The 20,000-nt window shown below is 40.0% G+C and overlaps 2 protein-coding genes and 1 long non-coding RNA gene across 4 annotated transcripts in view; 2 read left to right on the plus strand and 1 right to left on the minus strand.

The window, feature by feature from the left end:
• The window catches only part of LOC140950232 (T-complex protein 1 subunit theta-like), a 295,708-nt gene that overhangs the window by 224,847 nt on the left and 50,861 nt on the right, over positions 1 to 20,000 (plus strand). The gene's annotated exons all lie outside the window — the stretch shown is intronic.
• The window catches only part of LOC140950309 (uncharacterized), an 84,354-nt gene that overhangs the window by 19,390 nt on the left and 44,964 nt on the right, over positions 1 to 20,000 (plus strand). The window lies entirely within an intron of this gene.
• Positions 8,196 to 20,000, minus strand: part of LOC140950144 (uncharacterized) — a 16,627-nt gene continuing 4,822 nt past the window's right edge. Inside the window, exons 4-5 of the mRNA XM_073399333.1 lie at positions 18,104 to 18,205; positions 8,196 to 11,283 (exon numbers count right to left, since the gene is read on the minus strand). Of these exons, the coding sequence (XP_073255434.1) occupies positions 8,240 to 11,283; positions 18,104 to 18,205 (3,146 nt within the window). The 3' untranslated portion in view covers positions 8,196 to 8,239. The remainder of the gene's footprint in view (positions 11,284 to 18,103; positions 18,206 to 20,000) is intronic.

Below are 20,000 nucleotides of genomic sequence, written 5' to 3' on the forward strand. Positions count from 1 at the left end.
ACATGAGTCAGCAGATTTGCATCAGTTACTGAAATCATAAAATATGTCGAAAAGCTACTACTATTCGCCTGTTTAGTATTTTCTAGAACCTTATGTCAAACGGTATACAAGTTCCAAGCGAGTTTTTTTGACGAACTAAGTTTTTTTCCCACGAGCTGGACTGCTGTGTTTAGTCAAGTGTGACGAAGGTCGATTTTCAGGTTCTGTGTTCACAAGTTCGCGGAAGCCCTAAAATATTTGAAGTTCAAGTGAGAGTTTGTTATTATTGGTAGAGGCTGTTTAGTTTTACTCAAAGTTCAAGTCAAGTTTGTGTTGGCGGATGCTGTGTTTTAAAGCTCTGTAAAGGCTATGTTCCTTTTGTGTTAAACTTCCTTGTGTTAATCCGACATCCCTGCGTGCTGATAGTCAGTGAATAATTGTCCTCAAAACATTCGAACTCGTGACTTTGAGTTTTAGCCAATTCCATGCTCAACGTAATTGACTCCTTACCCATGCCTTACATATCTTTAATCAGTACACGAGACTGCTATGCTGTTTTTGAAGCCTGATGTGACTAAGAAAAATAGAGAATTGTTTTTTAGAAGGATTTGTATGGAGTCATCAGAGGGAGAGTTGAAAAAACTGACCCCCACTCCGCGGACTACCCACTGACCCCAGTCCGCGGACTACTCTACGGACTAGTCCGCGGACTACCATGCGGACTACCCTAACTAATCAACCAAATTTACTTTCACGGAGAAAAGAGTTAGAAGAAGCGTACCTGCCTACAAGATCACACTTGATAAACAGCCGCCATCTTGATTTTCGCCATTTTACTCGACCCAGCTCTCCTTTAGCCTCGCCCCAGTCTTCATCGGCCACAAGTCAGAGCACGCCGTTCAGCAATGGATGACCGGTAATTGTGTGTTGAATATTCATCCCTTTTAATTTGTTTCAATTGTTTGCCATCGACATTAACAATTGATGAAAACCCACTCTTTTACAACTTTTCCTAACCAATCACAAAAAAGTAGTGCAAAACTAAAGTTAACGCAAATTAATGACACTCAATTGAAAACCGTGCTATTTATAATTGTTGTTATTATTTCAAAACATCGCATCACAAAAATGTAATGTGACAAACGAGTAAGTGTTAGCATGTATATGTTGTGGTTCAATTTTATCCTTGGTTCAATTTTTATTTTCCATTGTTCTTTTCTATGTTAATATATGATAATGAATTTTAAACAAAAGAAATTGAAAATTGAACCAAAGATAAAATTGAACTACAACGTATACATAGAAGACAGTTCAAGATTCAAGGTTGAAGCCATGAGTTAAGCAACATCTTGTGACTTGTCCTATAAGTTTCATTTTCCATTAAATAGTTTTAGTCATAAATGCCTTTAAAATTTAAAAAAAAAATAAAAGAGTGTTGAAGGTTGATCCGTGGGTCTGCTTGCATACTTCTCGCCAGCATAATCAATGAAAGACATCATTGACGTCATGCCAGCCACTGATAGTTTATATTTCATATAGATCAGCCAATCGATGACCACTATTGGCGCTGGTAACAGTTTTTGTTATATTCAGCTTAAAAATGTTTTTAAGAACTTACTTATAGCCGTGCTTGGAAGTCACCATATTTTTGGATTCACCTGGCCCACAAGGCCCTTGGAGACGTATTCTCCTACGTAGGGCACGCAGTCGTTATTTGGATCGTCACGCGAGGTTTGGAGAGAAGCGTTGCGTGACGATCCAAGAACGGAAGCTGCAATGGACGTAGCAATGAAGAAGAAGGGCTGGGTCGAGTAAAATGGCGAAAATCAAGATGGCGGCTGTTTATCAAGTGTGATCTTGTAGGCAGGTACGCTTCTTCTAACTCTTTTCTCCGTGAAAGTAAATTTGGTTGATTAGTTAGGGTAGTCCGCATGGTAGTCCGCGGACTAGTCCGTAGAGTAGTCCGCGGAGTAGTCCGTAGAGTAGTCCGCGGACTGGAGTCAGTGGGTAGTCCGCGGAGTGGGGGTCAGTTTTTTCAACTCTCCCGTCATCAGAGCATATTAAACTGGGCTAATATCGCGGAGACAATTTGTCCTGAAATGCTAGTTTTTCGCAAGTAGGCCTCTTGGATGTTGCCCTTTTCAGAATATCCTGACAAATCCCATAATTTCACACCTTACTCTTACCATATTTGATTTCTTACTATTCCTCCGCATTTACAATTAATTACTTCCACAACCACGACGCCGAAGTGTACGCTAGCTCCGTAGCGTCTTGTTAGGGTTAGGGTTGTTGCTATATAACTCGAAATCAAAGCGCTTTTCAGCAACGAATGTTCCGTGGTATAGTGGTTTAGGTGGTCATCTGCAGACACTACATCCCGGGTTCGATTCCCGCTCGATCTTGTCACGCTTAACTATTTTTCGTTTCAAATTATCACTGAATTTTTATTTCGGCGGAGCGCGAAGTAAAGGATTCGCGACGCTCAGGAATGTATCAAAGTTGCAATTTTTTGACAAGGTTGGGCAAGCAAAGTCTGTAGGTTTTCGGCTCTATTCGGCTATTTGACGAAGTGAGAGCCGAATTAGTTCCAGATATCTCGAGCTCACTTCGATTTCTTTGATTTATTCTTTAACTTCTTCGAGGAAGAAAGAATTACTATTTTGGCCTTCCCGGGGTTTGAACCGACTCACCTGTGTGACCCGTCAGATCAGAGGAGACTCTAAGTTCAGGGATTAGCCGATTGTGCTACTGCGACCCAAGGTAGTTTGGGATATGAAAGATAGTTATGAAATGATGCACTAGTTTCGGGACAAGATTGGGCGTGCAAGTTCGTGACTTTTCGGCTTGTTTCAACTATTTCACGAAATGAGATCGGTTTACTTCGTGATATCTTGAGATCACTTCGAGTTTAGTCTTTAATTACTCGAGGAATAAATAGAGGATATTTCGTGGCCGCGCAGAGACACGAAATTTCTCTTCGAGTGTTGAAAAACATTTCACGAGTGAGCCCTCCTTTCGAACTGTTTTATGATGAATTTAAAGTTACAAAATGCTGCACAAAGACATTTTGTCTTTGTTGAGTGTTACGTAGTAAAATTGCTTTCATGCGTTGCGTGACTTTGTCGAACGTTCTCTACGTTTTTGGATTAGCCATGAATAATTAATTAGGGCATGTTTACATTTCAGCATGAGTCAGCAGATTTGCATCAGTTACTGAAATCATAAAACATGTCGAAAAGCTACTACTATTCGCCTGTTTAGTATTTTCTAGAACCTTATGTCAAACGGTATACAAGTTCCAAGGGAGTTCTTTTGACGAACTAAGTTTTTTCCCACGAGCTGGACAGCTGTGTTTAGTCAAGTGTGACGAAGGTCGATTTTCAGGTTCTGTGTTTACAAGTTCGCGGAAGCCGTAAGATATCTGAAGTTCAAGTGAGAGTTTGTTATTATTGGTAGAGGCTGTTTAGTTTTACTCAAAGTTCAAGTCAAGTTTGTGTTGGTGGATGCTGTGTTTTAAAGCTCTGTAAAGGCTATGTTCCTTTGGTGTTAAACTTCCTTGTGTTAATCCGACATCCCTGCGTGCTGATAGTCAGTGATAATTATCCTCCAAACATTCGAACTCGTGACTTTGAGTTTTAGCCAATTCCATGCTCAACGTAATTGACTCCTTACCCATGCCTTACAAATCTTTAATCAGTACATGAGACTGCTATGCTGTTTTTGAAGCCTGATGTGACTAAGAAAAATAGAGAATTGTTTTTTAGAAGGATTTGTATGCAGTCATCAGAGCATAACTGGGCTAACATCGCGGAGACAATTTGTCCTGAAATGCTAGTTTTTGGCAAGTAGGCCTCTTGGATGTTGCTCTTTTCAGAATATCCTGACAAATTCCAGAATTTCACACCTTACTCTTACCATATCTGATTTCTTACTATTCCTCCGCATTTACAATTAATTAGTTCCACAACCACGACGCCGAAGTGTACGCTAGCTCCGTAGCGTCTTGTTCCTTAAAAAATGGCACTAATTGAAGAGACGTACACTTTCATAACATTTGTTGAGCAGAAATTTCATAGAAATTTCAAGAAAAGACTTAATCCCGTATGAACAGCAAATACAAGTTGGTGTACGGGTCCCACAGGAATAGCCACTGCCGTAATAAAAAGAGCAAAACCCTTGTCGGGGGGTGCTCGGTGGCTGTTCTTTGCCTAGCAACAGCTAGGACTTCTTGCCTCACTGCAGTGAGGACTTTACCGCTGACAAGGCGGTTGTCTTTCCCTATTTTACCACTGGGACCGTGGTTGAGTTATCCGAGGAGATCTCTGAGCACCCCCCTGTCAACCAGTAGGGCCCGGAGTGGAATCACCCATGAATACTCATCTAGTGGTAGACTTTCCCCGTACCCCAGTGATGCACCATCGCACGAGTCGTCAAGCAGGGATCAGACAGTGGCCAACTATCACCCCCCTAGACTCCACCGAATTTGTGCACTTAATGAACTTAAAGAAAAATCTTCTTTATATTAGACTCCTTTTTCCGTTTATCAGGCTTGTGGTTTGTGGGCGCTCCAATAACAACAGCATACACGCATGCGCTTCGGGGTAAAACTACAAATAAGTCTCTCGCAACCCCTCGCAAAAGCTCGGTGTTGAGCACAAGTTATTTAAGCAAACTCTGCTTCTACGTGAGAGGCGAAACTAAGTGTGCTACTCAAGTTAAAAAGCCCTGAAGGAACGGGGTTGGAAACCGGATGGGTGACCAGTGGCGAAAAGTACATGTATCAACTTGTATCCTTTCTCTGTTGTTTTTTCTTTTACTTTTTTCCATGTCCTATTTGATTACCACATGCGTATTGGAATACATATTTAGCAATATTTATTTTATTTTGACAACAAACAAGTCGTTGATGTACCGGTATGTTTGATGAAAGAAAAATGCTGCGCAGCTGTCACGTGGCTATGATTTGTGACCAATCAAATTCATTGCTCAAAATGCTCATGGTGGACGCACGAAGACTAAGTAGGACTTTAGTTCCGCAATTCATTTTGCCTTTTTCCCGTTCCTCAGGAAGATCTTATCCAAGCAATGTCACAGATGATTTGCCTAAGACTGGGAAGGAATTTGCGTAAAGGTAAGGTGGTGCTAAGTACATGTTTTTTGTTTTCGTGTTTGAAAGTACCGTCGGACGATGCATGTTCGTCGAACACTAAGTTATCTCATTGGCGATATGTTCAAGTGCTCGTTTCGTTTTACTTGTATACTTTTTCATTTCTATGATTTTGAAGATCAATTATTGGGCTTTATTTCTGATGGGTTCTCTCACAAGCTTTCAGAAAAGACAGTAATCACGCGAATCTCCAGTAGTTTTACATGCAAGTGATAAGTGATGTAAGCATGAAATCAACCCAGTCAGTAAATCAATTGTTCAAACTTTTCCGCAGTGATATCTAGTTCAGGCTTCGCTGTCACTAAATATAATTTTTTATCTTCATTTCAGAGTAAATCATTTGTGTGATATGGTCGGAGATGTGTGGTGAAACAAATAAACATTCTTCTTCCTTGCGTTGATGACAGTCAAAGAAGGTACACCAGTGAAGTGCAACTTCAATATGACGAACCACTATATAACCAAGTCGTCGGTAGATTAATAATGGACGGTATTTAAGCTCCAATAAATAGCAAAATATACCGAAACAACTGCGAAATAACGAGACCTCGTTATAGTAAACATATTCTGCCAGTCCCTTTGCCCTTCGTTATATCAAGGTTCCAATGTAGTGCTTTCTCTCTCCCTAGGGGATGGTTGAGTATAAGTAGTGATTTACCCAACGTAATCATCAATGAAGAGTGGCACATACTATATATACTGTGGGTATTTACCTTGTCACTTTGCTGCTTGAGAAAAAATACTCCATTATTCAACTCAAGGCCTAGGCTTTGATGAAAAACAATATTCCCACAAATGCAGGACATTGATGGCAAATTTGATTGGAATAAGACTACCTTATCTGCCATTGCATGCAATGCATGTTCCAACAGAAGTTGTAGTTCGCACTGACCAGAGGGCAACGAGTAAGCATGTCAATCTGATCTCTGCTGGCTAACCTGAGTAGTATTCATTATCCCTTAATGGAGATGAACGAAAACATATTTCACATAAAATAATATAGGGTTGTTAATTTTTCACCATGTTCCCTCAACTGATGAAGTGAAGGGGTTATTAAAGGTGGTCAACAAGTGTGGGTCTCTTAAAATAAGGTAGCTAAGCTTTGACAACCTTTTGATATAAACAGGTCCCCACATTACCGGGAAAAAATACTCCGGCGTCATTCTTGTTTTGAAAAAGTTTACAGAGGAACCTATTAACCAGTGCATTATATGTCACATTAAAAAGATCAATTTCGCTTCCCTAACAGAAAATTTGAAATGAAAAAAATACAGGTTAACCCTTTAAACCCTAATATCAAAATTCAAATTCTCATTTGTTATCTTTATACGTTTTCAATAGAAGTAGTGGGGAGAATTCGTTGAAGTATCAATTAGATTCATCTTGTGTGATTATGTCCTCAATTCCCATGACCACTTTGGTTTATAAAGGAGTGATATTACAAAGAGAAATTTGACACTGATCACTCTTAGAGCTTGAAGGATTAAGCCGCCCTGTGGGAAAAAAAACCATGCAAGACCTTTTGCAAACTTTAAGGGCCTGTTTGCATGAAGGTGGGGGACCCCAGGTAGGTGAGGTAACATGTGGCGGGTTACCTCACCTAACATGTAAACGTGATCACATTAAAATGAGAGATTATATGGACAGGCGGGCTACCCCACCTAAGCGGGTTACCTCACCTATCTGGGGTACCCCACCTCCATGTAAACAGGCCCTAAGACGGAATCCACTAGGAAACTGAGTAATTTTAATTCTCAGTGGACAAAAACCTTGTACCAGAATGATTTAAAGAATATTGCATTCTTTTTGACATTTTTTTAAGGCCTAAAGATGTAAATAGTCATCTGTAATAACACCAAAGAAAACTTCTCATGGGAGTCCGAGAAAGTGAATGTCACATTTCAGACGAATTGTGAAAACACAGGTAAATCTCTGTCTCTCTTTTATATGAAGATGTAATTTTGTGAAATTTGACATTCATTTTCTCGGGCTCCCATAAGAAATTTTCTTTGGTGTTATTACAGGTGATATATTACATCTCTTGTTATTTGGGCGTGGCCCAAATAGAGATATCGAGATGGCTTGTTTCGACGCAAAGTTGCAATAGGCATGCAATACGTGCTAATGTAAACAAGGCAAGTAAAAAGGAGAAGCAAGGCGAATGTCTGCCATGCGAACGTCCTGTACAAGGTAAGAGGCATACTGGAAAGAAAGCTCTGCTAGCAAGGTACTTTATCCCACTTTTACGATCTCAAACATTAATCTGAATGTTCAGTGTCTTAACCTGATCCAAATTTGGAAGTTTGAAGTCCAGAGATGAAATCTGTTAAAAATATTCGTACTATTAACGGCTTTCCGTCGCAATAAGACTTTGAGCGATGTTAAATTGTTCTGAGGTCGAGAGTGAAAGGACATGTTACGCAAAAATGTTGTTACTTGCAGCCTAGGAAAATTTAAAGAAAGATGACAAATACATTTAGGAATTGGTGAAAGAACTTAAAAGGAATTGGTTTATTGTCGGTACTAAAGGAACATTTTAATAGAGTCACGTGCGTGTTTGCTCGTGAGTGTTAAAGTCACGTATGAGGGAAAAGTGTGGATAAGATTTATGTGTGTTGTCATGTTGAATGTTTTTCTGAGTAAACCATTGCAGTGTTTACTCTGTTGGTGCAGGTGAATGTATGCTGTTTTTCGAGAGTTGATATTGATGATCTTGTCTGACATATCGAAATGTACGAATCAATATGTGATTTTTTAGTGAGGGGCTGTCGCAAGCAATGTGTATTCAACTATTTGATCTTGTGTGACAATTCTTTGAGGAGAGGATCGAAATGCACCAATCATAGAGTTTAGTGAGACTATTACTGGAATAAACGCCGCATCATAAGACGGCGTTTATTCGAGGGCGGCGTGTAATCGAAAAAATAAGGTACGCTTCGTACAACCACGCCCAAATAAACGCTTCCAAAGCGTCTTGTTAAAATGTGTTTCACGATTCGACACTTTTACTCTTAAACGGTTTTTATTTCCGTGTAATTCCTACCACCAGTGTAGTATATGAAAAAGCCGAGTAACATTAAAAACTATTTCTTAAAAATTCAACTGTGTTATTGTTAGATTATGTTTGATTGCTTCCGCCAGTGCAGTACAGTCACCAGTACCAAGTCCATTGTCTGAAAAATTCAACTGCGTTATTGTGGAGTTGTGCTTAATTGCTTCCGTCAGTGCAGAACAGTCACTAGTACCAAGATTATTCCGTGAAAAATCCAACTGTGTTATTGCTGAATTGTGTTTGATTGCTTCCGCAAGTGCAGTACAGTCACAAGTACCAAGTTCATTCTCTGACAAATTCAACTGAGTTATTGTTGAATTGTGTTTGATTGCTTCTGCCAATGCAGTACGGTCACCAGCACCAAGACGATTCACTGAGAAATTCAACTTCTTTATTGCTGAATTGTGTTTGATTGCTTCTGCCAGTGCAGTACAGTCACCAGTGCCAAGTTCATTCCATGACAAATCCAACTGTGTTATTTTTGAATTGTGTTTGATTGCTTCCGTCAGTGCAGTAAAGTCACCAGTACCAAGTTCATTCCATGACAAATCCAACTGTGTTATTCTTGAATTGTGTTTGATTGCTTCCCCCAATGCAGTACAGTCACCAGCACCAAGACGATTCACAGACAAATTCAAGTGTGTTATTGTTGAATTGTGTCTGATTGCTTCCGCCAGTTCAGTACAGTCACCAGTACCAAGTCCATTATCTCTCAAATCCAACTGTGTTATTGTTGAATTGTGTTTGATTGCTTCCGCCAGTGCAGTACAGTCACCAGTACCAAGTCTATTATCTCTCAAATCCAACTGTGTTATTGTTGGATGGTATTCGATTGCTTCCGCCAGTGCAGTACAGTCACCGGTACCAAGTCTATTATCTCTCAAGTCCAACTGTGTTATTGTTGAATTGTGTTTGATTGCTTCCGCTAGTGCAGTACAGTCACCAGTACCAAGACGATTGTGTGACAAATTCAACTGCGTTATTGTTGAGTTGTGCTTGATTGCTTTCGCCAATGCAGTACAGTCACCAGTACCAAGATTATTCCGTGCCAAATCCAACTGTGTTATTGTTGAATTGTGTTTGATTGCTTCCGCCAGTGCAGTACAGTCACCAGTACCAACGCGATTGTGTGACAAATTTAACTGCGTTATTGTTGAATTGTATTTGATTGCTTCCGACAGTGCAGTACAGTCACTAGTAAGAAGGCGATTGTGTGACAAATTCAACTGTGTTAATGTGGAATTGTGTTTGATTGCTTCCGCCAATGCAGTACAGTCACCAGTACCAAGTCCATTATATGTCAAATCCAACTGTGTTATCATTAAATTGTGTTTGATTGCTTCCGCCAATGCAGTACAGTCACCAGTACCAAGTCCATTATATCTCAAATCCAACTGTGTTATTGTTGAATTGTGTTTGATTGCTTCCGCCAGTACAGCACAGTCCCCAATACCAAGCTCATTCCATGACAAATCCAACTGTGTTATTGTTGAATTGTGTTTGATTGCTTCCGCCAGTGCAGTACAGTCACCAGTACCAAGTCCTTTGTCCGACAAGTTCAACTGTGTTATTTGAAGATGCGAGCCAAGAGTACGAGCTAAGAGGAAATGAAGGGTACAACTCTTTTCGTTTTTACATTCTTTTATGCATTCCAATGCAACTGACAACGTAGCGCGAGAGTTCACTTGCTTAGCAATACACGAGACAACAGCCTTTGTCGCGTCTTCTGATTGCGAAGCTAGCATGCCGCATGTGTACAAAAGGACCTGTTTAAGGTCTTTAAAATATCTGTCGTCGGCAATTAAGGTTTCTGGACAAATTTCGTTATCTAGAACCAGGCAACAGAGGTAAAATGCCGCAAACAGTTCCTGAAATGTTTTATGCAAAAAGCAATAGTTCAGAGATGGTCTCACTTTTTTACGGCTACACTCAACGGACAAGAAGCCGAATTCAGGCAATTCTTCTGAGCAATTTTTAAACTCGCCTTCCTCGAAGGACATGTTATTATGAAGCAGACCGTTCCAAGCGATGGAACCAAGCTGTGTTAGCTGAGTCTTGTATACTTTGGTGAGGTCTTCCTCCTTGGTATTTAGTAATGGTAGTCCCTTCTTTTTCCTATATCTTCTAAGAACACACTCTACCATTTCTAGATACAGCTGTGTACCACTTTCTGGAAAAATACCATCAGAGTCCTCACAAAGAAGACAAAGAAGGACGGTGTTTAAAGGACTTTGTGACAGTTGCCGGAGATTTCTGTCAACCTTTAATTTGTGTAAAAGCTTCTGGGCCAAATGCGGTTCCGCTTTGAAATACCTGAAAATAAACTCTCGGGCGTCTTTTTTAGTGAAACCTTCAATTTCCAGCAAGGTATCACAGCAATCGCGCACCTCCATCCCAACCTCTTGTCGTGCTGTAGCTACAATGTGACATTTTGGTAGCATTCTTCCTTGAATGACTTCCTTAAACGCTGTAAACATATTGGTAGGCAACTCGTCCAATCCGTCAAGTATCAGTAAAATATCGGGCTGGTTATAGCGAATGAATTTGAAGAATTCTTCCTTATCTTCTTGAGTGCAATCTCGAGGCAGGAGCTGGTCATCAATGGCGTCCCAAAGGACAGACTTGAAGATTTCGTTCAGTTTCTCTTTTTCAGATCGAGGGAGAGGTTGTCCTTCGGTGACCCCCGAAAGGCAAGACTCTATATCTCGGCATTTAATTAATAAAACTACTTGGAAGTTTGGAAAAAAACTTCCTGAAGGATTTTCTGCCACTTGTTTGTTCGCTGCCCAATCGTAAGCAAGTTTACTACAGAATGTGGTCTTTCCTATACCTGGCCTCCCTTCAATTAAGACCGTCCTAGGATGAACGCATTCTTCGTGGGGTTTGAAGATATCTTTCATAGTAACAGTTTCATCAGTCTTTGTTCCTCTTTCTTTCTTCCTGCTCACTATTTTCAGTCTGGTAAAATTGTTATCAAGGCTTAATCGAAACTTTTCCCACCATGGAAAGGGTGCAAACCATCTTTCACGGGTGCTGTAGAGTTGGCGAATGCCATCAACAAATCCAGTTGGGTAAAAACCACCTGAAAATAAAAGATATATCGTGTTTAAGTCGAACCCCCACTTCACAGACACCACCTTAATACGGACATCTCTCTCGTTGTTTTATGGACAGTTTCTTTTAACACTGGCAAGAGCCCTTATATTGTCTCAAAATTCAACCCGCTTAAGACGGACAGCCGTAAGTAAGTCACATCTGTAGAGTGCATGGCATATAACTACTAAATCGAGGGTCCTACAGATGTTTCGAGCTCTTCCGAGTTTCCAATGACTTTTCCCCGTTTTTGAAGTTCATTACGGGAAAGTGAGAAAAAAATTTTTCACTCTTTTAAAGCAAAACATTCAAACTATTCTCTTTACACTAAGTCTTGCTTTGTGACGACTCCATCTAAAGGCCGCGAAACGACGACCACGGTTATAATTTTTTTCATCTATTGGCTGATAAAGCAATGTTCAATCTCTAGCGAAAATCACTCTATTACAAGCACAGTCTGTTAATAGAGATCACCTTAATCAAAACGATGGCGACGGCAACGAGTATCACTAAAACTTAATATAATTCCCTTGTTTTGCACTACGCATCACCTACTGCGTATAACATTACGACGTCAAAGGTAGCGGTGATTTTCACCAGTCACCTGAAAGGGGTTAAGGGCCCTCTTTATAGTTTAAATCGTTTTAATTGCGATTCTGACAACTTTCCCCGGTCTAAAATGGTGTTGGGCTTAGAACTCGCCCTAGTTCCCGCGCGTAAAATGCCCATTTGAAGCCGGAATTGCCCCTATGTTGTCTCTTTGCAAGGAAACGAGAACAGTGAACCCCCTTTTTATTAGTTTTTACTGGTTATGGCTACAAGAAAAATATATTTAAAGGAGAAAAAAAACCTAATTAGTAAAAGTTGTATTTTTTTTTATAAAAATGACGTAAAATGCCGCATTTGGAGACACAGTATAAATGGTCCATGTTTTAAATCACTTCCAAGATCGAGCAATTTAAAGTCACTATACTGAAAAATTATAGCCCAGATCAACAAACGGATATTTAGAATTTAATTTATTTCATAGTTTTTGTTAGTAGGACAACGATTTTTGACGGTTGTTCCAGCTTTAAAATTCCGTGCGAGACTTTGCAAAAGCACTTAGAATAACGGGCTCGCAGGGCGAAATCGGGCACGGTGACCCCATCCTTTTACTGCAGATTTTTAATGTACTGACTGTCAATTGGACCAAGTTTTAAAAAAACTGGATAGTACACCTTTGTGGTGAGACGGGGTCTAGGGTTATCGTTCATAGCTGAGAAGACTAGAAAGTCTAACCGTTTGCAGATGTCTTTACAAAGGCAGCACTTTCTCCTCAGATATTTAAACACCCTGAGTGTTGGTCTGGCCAGGGTTTGAACTAGTGGCCTCCAGCTCGGCAGATCGGCGCCTAGCCAATTGAGCTAACCAGGCGGGGTTAATGAGGTGCGGTGGTTATGTAGCCCGGCCAACTTTACTGTCATGTTTTTGTTAGCTTTTTTGGACTAGACCGTGCAGCTTTCATTGTAAACTAAGCGACCAATAGCAACGTCCTATAAATTTATTCAGTCATAATTTGTGAACTAAGACAAAAGATTGTACACGGTCAGCTCCCAACATAATCTGCACCCCGTTGTTTCCATTTTTGATTTTTGCCGGCTTTCAGAACCTGTCTCCTCTACTAAACTAACGGGACCAGTTGCACTATTTTCCTTCCCATGATCTGGACATTCCAGAACAAAAATAGCCAGAATTTTAGCCGTCTCCTCGAGTCGCAAACTTAATGATATATTTTTTTGTTTACGATATTATTAAAACTAGTTGCTTCTTCTTTCGGAACATGTTAATTACATAACTTGAAAGATGGGCACCCTTAAATGCAAAAACACACCAACATGAAAAGCGATGCTGTAAAAAGAGCATAATAGAAACTCTACTTATAGCCACCTTTCCACAATGACCACCTTTTTGTTTCCTAGGGCGGATACAATACACTCACTCTTGGTTTTTACCTCACATGATGCAATGGTCACTTAGCTCGATCCCCAAGCTTGCCAGAGTAGAGAGGTTCCCTATAAATTCTCAAGATGCAACTATTTTGTGATCTTATTTACACTTATAAAACGCTGGTCTACACCTTGATCATGGAGAACTAATTTGTTTGAACGTAAAGCTTCACTTCTAGCACCTGTAGGATCACTGCTTGCCCCTTGCTGTACTTTAGATTTGCCTTTAAAAAAATAACAACAAACAAACAAAAACATTCAACAATTCTTATAAAATTATAACCAATTCTTTCGGCAAAATTCATGCCCAGTTCATAGCTTGGGCCAGGCTCTTTAGTGAGGGAAAAGGGCAATAAACTGAAGGGGGGAGCGCGGAAAGGAAAGTTGTTTTCTTGCAATCTAATTTAATACTTCATACTTGTTGTGCCATCTTTTGACTCGAATATTCGATTTTTGTACTTTCACGTTAAAGGTACGCGTGCTGGGGTATATTTTCCCATCAAACGTTTTTGGTATTTTGTAGCCCGAATAGACTTCTTTAGCTTCTATGTTTTGCTTTCCCAATAGAGGTCCCAGAGGAACCTGACACATTGTCTCTTCATAAATTGTGCGTAGATATCCGGTTAACACGATGTAATTAGAAAGAAATAGTTCTCTAGAGTATTATCACATGACCTGTATTGGGAAAACAAAGCATACAAGCTAAAGAGGTCTGTTGCTCGAACTCCTTCGTTTTTTTTTGTGAATATCATGAAAGATAAACCCTCTTAACCCGAAAAAGGGCAGCTACACCGAGAGCATAATCATGTATACTTCGATCTACTAGCTTATCAGTTTAAAAAATTGCTAAAAAATGGCAAAAAAACGAATGTTGGGTGGTAAAGTGGTCATCTAGGAATGACGATTTTGAGGACAAGAAATGAAGGGAAAGACCGAAAGTCCTGAATAGAGCAGCTAAAGGCTACGTACAAAGAAAGAACTTGGCAAGGTAGCCTCAACAGTTAGCAAGCCGGGTCTGGGGCAAGTTTATGAACAACGAGGGTTGGAGGCCCCTGATATGGTAAAAAAAGCTCTGCTTAGTCCGCCAAGCAACGTTAACGTTCAGCGCGCTCGTCTCAAATTTGTAAAGAAACACTTAAGCCTAACTGTGAAAAGGTTTTCTTTTTTGGATGAACGCCCAAAATTAAATATATATATATATATTTTTTTTCAGCTGCTTGATCTAAGAAATGATATTGTTTGGGGATCGAAGTGGCTCCTCCGTACCAGAATGGGATAAAAAAGAAAGGGGGCATGCCGGTTACTGAACTTCTGAATACAAGTACCCGATAGAGCAATAAACATCTTTTAGAAATTTCATTTAAAAATAAAGTTTTGATCAAAAGTTGCAGCGCATGAAATTCAAGGAAAGAACTTTTGGGACACCCTGTAGTGCGGTGCAAATTTAACTTATTTCGAGTTATTGGGGTAAGTTTCAATGAAATTTAGATCACGGGAAAGGAAATTCAGTTCAAGATAGCGGGGAATACGAGTTATCCGAGTTCGAGTCAACCGAGTAAAAATGACTGAAAAGTGGGGAGAAATCCGAGGGAAATGGGAATTAGTTCGAGTTATCGGGGTTCTACTGTAGTTGTTCTTATCTCTTGTTATCATATTCTAATTCTAATTCTAATCGTATAATCTACAAAGGGAATATCATCCCATCACGGCTCAGTTATTCTAATGACACTCGTGTTTGATTCATAAGGAAAAGTTTTTGAATACTACTACTAGAGTAAAATAACACTGATCGACATTTATTAACTAGTATCTACCTTTGAAATAGCCAGTATATTCTATATTATGTAATATAATAATCTATAGAGTAGGTTGAGTTTGATCGTCCGGGTGAACTGAACGTAGTCCTGAATAGGACTGTTGTTGTTGACAGTGACTGACGTTTCGACAACCTGTGCGGTAGTCATCTTCAGAGTCAAAAATGACTTGTATCACGTCAGTTGATGGTATTATACTCTGGTTGTTGATCTGATTGGTCAATTATGTCGCGATGTTATTGGTCGTCTGTCACTTAAGCCGTGATGTTACTGGCTATCAAGACTCGTAATCAGTAATTGGTGCGTTTCGATCCGTCTATTGTCACAGTTAAACAGTCGTTTATTGTTAGTCAAATTGTCAGTTCTCCAGTCGTTCTCTCGTAGTTAGTTCTGCTTGATCTCGTCAATAAGTCGTTTGTACGGCGCTGGTAGCTGTTGACTACGATTCAGTAGCGTCTCTTCTAAGTTAGTAAACCAGCTTTCTAAATTAAGAAGTTGATAGTAGTCTGTAGAATACGTTATACATGTCGCAGAGTCCCAGTCAATTTGATGTTTCGTCGGTAAATGGTGGTCAGCAATGTGATTGTTGACGTCACCATTCCTCGTCGCTCGTTTGTGTTCGGTCCGTCGTGTGCTTAGGTTTCTGCCGGTTTCACCAATGTAAGAAGCCTGGCAGTGGCAGCATTTGATCTTGTATACTGCCCCCTTCCTCAATCTCAGCTTAAATCAAAATCCAATAATACAGTCGAAGCTCTCCTAGCGACCACTCTCGTAAGCGACCAGCTCTAGTTACGACCACCTTTGTGAAACCACGTTTGAACTGCGCCTTAAACTTTGTAATGAAAAGCTCTCGTAAGCGACCGCGACCACTTTTGGGATTACTCAACTGGACTTTTCTTTTGTTTTAAATCTCTCGTAAGCGACCACTCAGCGGCCACGTGACTCAGAGTCTTATTCATATAAAACAACACTTAAGAGCGACAGTCAGGAAATATCGACCATCGAGTGGCAAGAGTTGAAAAATCGATTTCCTTCATTTTTTGTCCATAAATAGCTTTTAGGTAGATAAGTAATCTGATGTAAGTTGTTCCCGCAAAAAGCCTTTTCTTTTCGAGAAAAGTAAGAATACAAGTTTTCGTGGTCGGAGTCTCAAAATGGCCGTATTTTCAACCCGAAATCTGCTATCATCAACTCTCCTCGCGTTCGCAAATAAAGGCGCAAGGAGAAATTTGGAAGCTTTCCATCAATAGAACAACTCTTCCTCTTTCACTAGAAGATACTTTCAAAGCAATATCAAGACTCGTTGAACTGACATAATTCAAAAACGAAGAACAGGTTTTTACGGTGACAAAAACTTTAACTTAGTAGTTGTTTTCTGCGGCATTATTTTTCCTGTGGTATAGCTCCAAATTTTCCCAGTCCTCGTTTATTCACACATTTAGACATTCATCTAAAACATACCTGAGAATTGGCTTGGGCTCCTGAAGGCAGCCTCCAAACGAAAGCATCGAAGTCCGGTAAATATAGCGAAGCGTGACCAAACTAACTTATTTAACGGCACCAAGTTTCCTCGATCGCAAAGTAACAAGAAGAAATATCTTCCTGTTCCCTCATACTTAGCGAATTACCATTGCTAAGGTCCTTATTTTTCGATAAAAAGTAAGTACCAGAATACTAGCGCGTTTGATTTTTTCTTCTTCAAACTGACTGTCGGCATCGAAAATGTTACTCTCTCAAGAATTCCGTTGCGTTACTACCTTGATTCCGTGACTGTCATTTTGACGGCTCCGTCTCTTCAAATGTATGTTATGTCACGTGCAGTCACGGAACAGATTGTCACGCAGAGTCGCCGGCTGGTAGAGTTCAGTGTTTCAAAGTGGCTAAAATTGACCCAGTTTCACCTTTTTACCCCACTATTTGGATGAAAAAAGCAACTTTGCAATGGGAAAACCCACGAAAAGTACGAAAAACGAGCCTTTAGGCTGTAAATATCTACTTTTGTGCGTTTCAAAGTTGGAAGTGTTTACACAATTACCACCGGCCTACAATGAAATTTCCTGAACTTCGATGGTGTCTTACACAGATTTCCTTTAATAACCCAAGCCAATTCCCAGGTATGTTTTAAACGAATGTCTAAATGTGTGATTTAAATAGCATGAAGAGAATTTGGAGTTATACCACATGTTAAATATTGCTGTCGAAAATGAGTAACGAACTTAAGTTTTTGTCATCCTGAAAACCTATCCCTCATTTTTTAACTATTTCAGTACGACGAGCTTCGCTATTGCCCTGAAAGTATCTTTTAGTGCAAGAAGAAGAATTTTTCTGTTCATTAAAAGTGTCCAAATTTCTCCATGCGGCTTCGTTTGCGAACGCGAGGAAAGTCGATGTTAGCGAATTTCAGCTTAAAAATTAGGGCAGTCTGAGACTCCGACATCGAAAACCGATCTTCTAATTTTTCTCACAAATAAAAGGCTTTTGACAGGAACAATCTACATTAGGTTTCTTATCTACCTAACAGCTATCTATGAACAAAAAATGAAAGAAATTGATTTTTCAACTCTTGCCACGAAATTAAGATTTTGGTCGATTTTTCCTGACCGTCGCTCTTAAATGAAACTGCACACTGCGCTAATGATCTTAAAAATTGGACGTAAAGTTTAGCCGTGTCTATATCAGATATAAAAGACACATTAAACATTAATTTCTTTATGACTATTAACGATTTTCTGAAGCTCTCGTAAGCGACCACCTCGTATTGTTTTACAATGCGGTCGCTTACGGGAGCTCATTTCCGACCAGCTCTAGTTTAATACGACCACTTTTTCGAATTTCCCAGGTGGTCGCGTAAGAGAGCTTTGACTGTGTGTTCCATTGCGGACTTTCACCAATTCCCCCGTAGAGCCCTTTTTGTTGTTTTTTTAAATTCAACCCGTTTAAAACGGACAAATAATGACTCGGGCAGTATTTACAGTCCCTAAGTGAAGAACTTATCTGCAGATCTTACATGTTCCTTTGTCATTGCTTTCTTGTCCGGCTGATGTCAAGGCATCTAACTTTTCTCTAATGGCTGTTATTTCACCTTTAATCTTCTCAAATTTTTCTCTGTCTGGGGATACAAATTTAAGCAAAACTTCCGTAATTGAAAATATACTAAGTATTGAAAAAGGTAAAGGGCGGCGTGGTTGCCTAATGGTTAGTGTTGTGAACTCTTGATCGAAAAGAGCTCCGGGCTGAAGCCCTGGCGGCAGTCACTGCGTTGCATTCAGTGTGCCTCATTCCACCCAAGTGTATACATGGGTGCCAGCTAATTTTCTGCTAGGGGTAAACATGCCTTGAACTAGCATCCCATCCATGGAGTTGCAGAAGAATTCCTCGCCGTGTCAATGGATACCGGGACAAGCTCTGGCCGAATAGCCCACTTTGGCTCGAACGCAGAGGAATGAAACTCAGGGACCTGTTATTACTGCAATCTCACGATTATGGGGATTTCCCTAGCAAATCGCAAAGCCTGTCTTCCTCCTCAAATTTGTTTGTCAAAAGACGTAAATTCACTCAACATCTTTATTGCTTGAAACACTAGAATACTAATACCGCCCACATGCAAATAGCCTTCATTTGCTAAAGTTTTCAATTTCTCGCCCACGCTTCCTAGTTCGCTTTTGATCTCTTCGAGGTCTTCTCTGATTTTTTCTGGGGAAGACATTCATTGTAAGTTGAATAGTACAATTATAACTAGACTGGAAAAAAGTCGTTTTGTTTTCTTAAAATCGGTAGTAAAGCGTAGCGTGCGCGCGAGCCTTTTTCAAACTCACTAACAGACCTTTTGTTTGTGCGTACTTGAATACACAAAAATACGGACTCCCAGAGACAATAGGCAAGGTCCAGCCTCTTGACGTTTAGCCTTTTCATAGACCCTCTATTTTCTCTTTACAGATCATCAAGCGCGCTTATGCAATTAAACACCGCAATTTCTTTTGACAAAATGGCCGGAGGGCAAGCTTGGCAAGAAATCTCTCCGGCATCGATGAAAGGATGCCGATACTGATCACTATTCGCCCGTTTGTCAAATGTCGTATTGCTGTCCCAACGACTGGGGAACGTTATAATGAAATTAACATTAGCATCAATCGGTCACCCCAGTGACAATGAGGACCTAATATGGTTCTGTGACGAAAGCGACAAAGTTTGATAAAAGCATACTTACAAAAGACAAATGAACGCTAGATACTTTATGGCAGCTTCGTTTAAAACAACTTTTATCAGTTCAATTGAAATGTTAGGTTCTTGTTCAAAATATAACAATAAAGCTTGTTCGATATTAGGCACTGATGGATGGTACAGTAAATGAAGGCATATTGCTTCATAAAGGGCAAGAAAAGAGGAAGGTCTGAAAAATGGCACTCTACGGTATAAACAAAGGAGAGCTTTCCAAGAATGTTGGGAACAAGGGAACATGTCCATTCACTTTTAAGGGTCAACGGATAACAAAAGCATTGATTTCCTGCTTTGGAATGATGTTCGATCAATATGTTTTTTTCCATCAGGCCCTTATTGGACAACACTTCAGCTATTTCTCCTGTCTCTCAGTCAGTTAATTGCAATGTTGTGACTTGGTTGCTACAGGACTGAGGCCTTGAGTCAATTTTCCTCTTCATAAATAACACCTGTTTGTTACGTGACAAAAACTAAAATAAAAGGGAAAGGAAAGTGTACTGCGCGCGAGAAAAAAAAATCAACAGTTTGGAATATACCAGGCAGAAAACAGTGACAGGTCAGCTGATCTACATAGGCTGAAAGTAGCTTGATATAAAACTGTTTTGCAAATTGCGAAGCCTGGAATGTGACACAGCTTCTGTAAGGTACAAACAAGGTGGCCTCTTGTCCTTTTTATCAGGAAGTTT

Source organism: Porites lutea, chromosome 1 (assembly GCF_958299795.1).
Source record: "Porites lutea chromosome 1, jaPorLute2.1, whole genome shotgun sequence".
Taxonomy (NCBI): Eukaryota; Metazoa; Cnidaria; class Anthozoa; order Scleractinia; family Poritidae; genus Porites; species Porites lutea.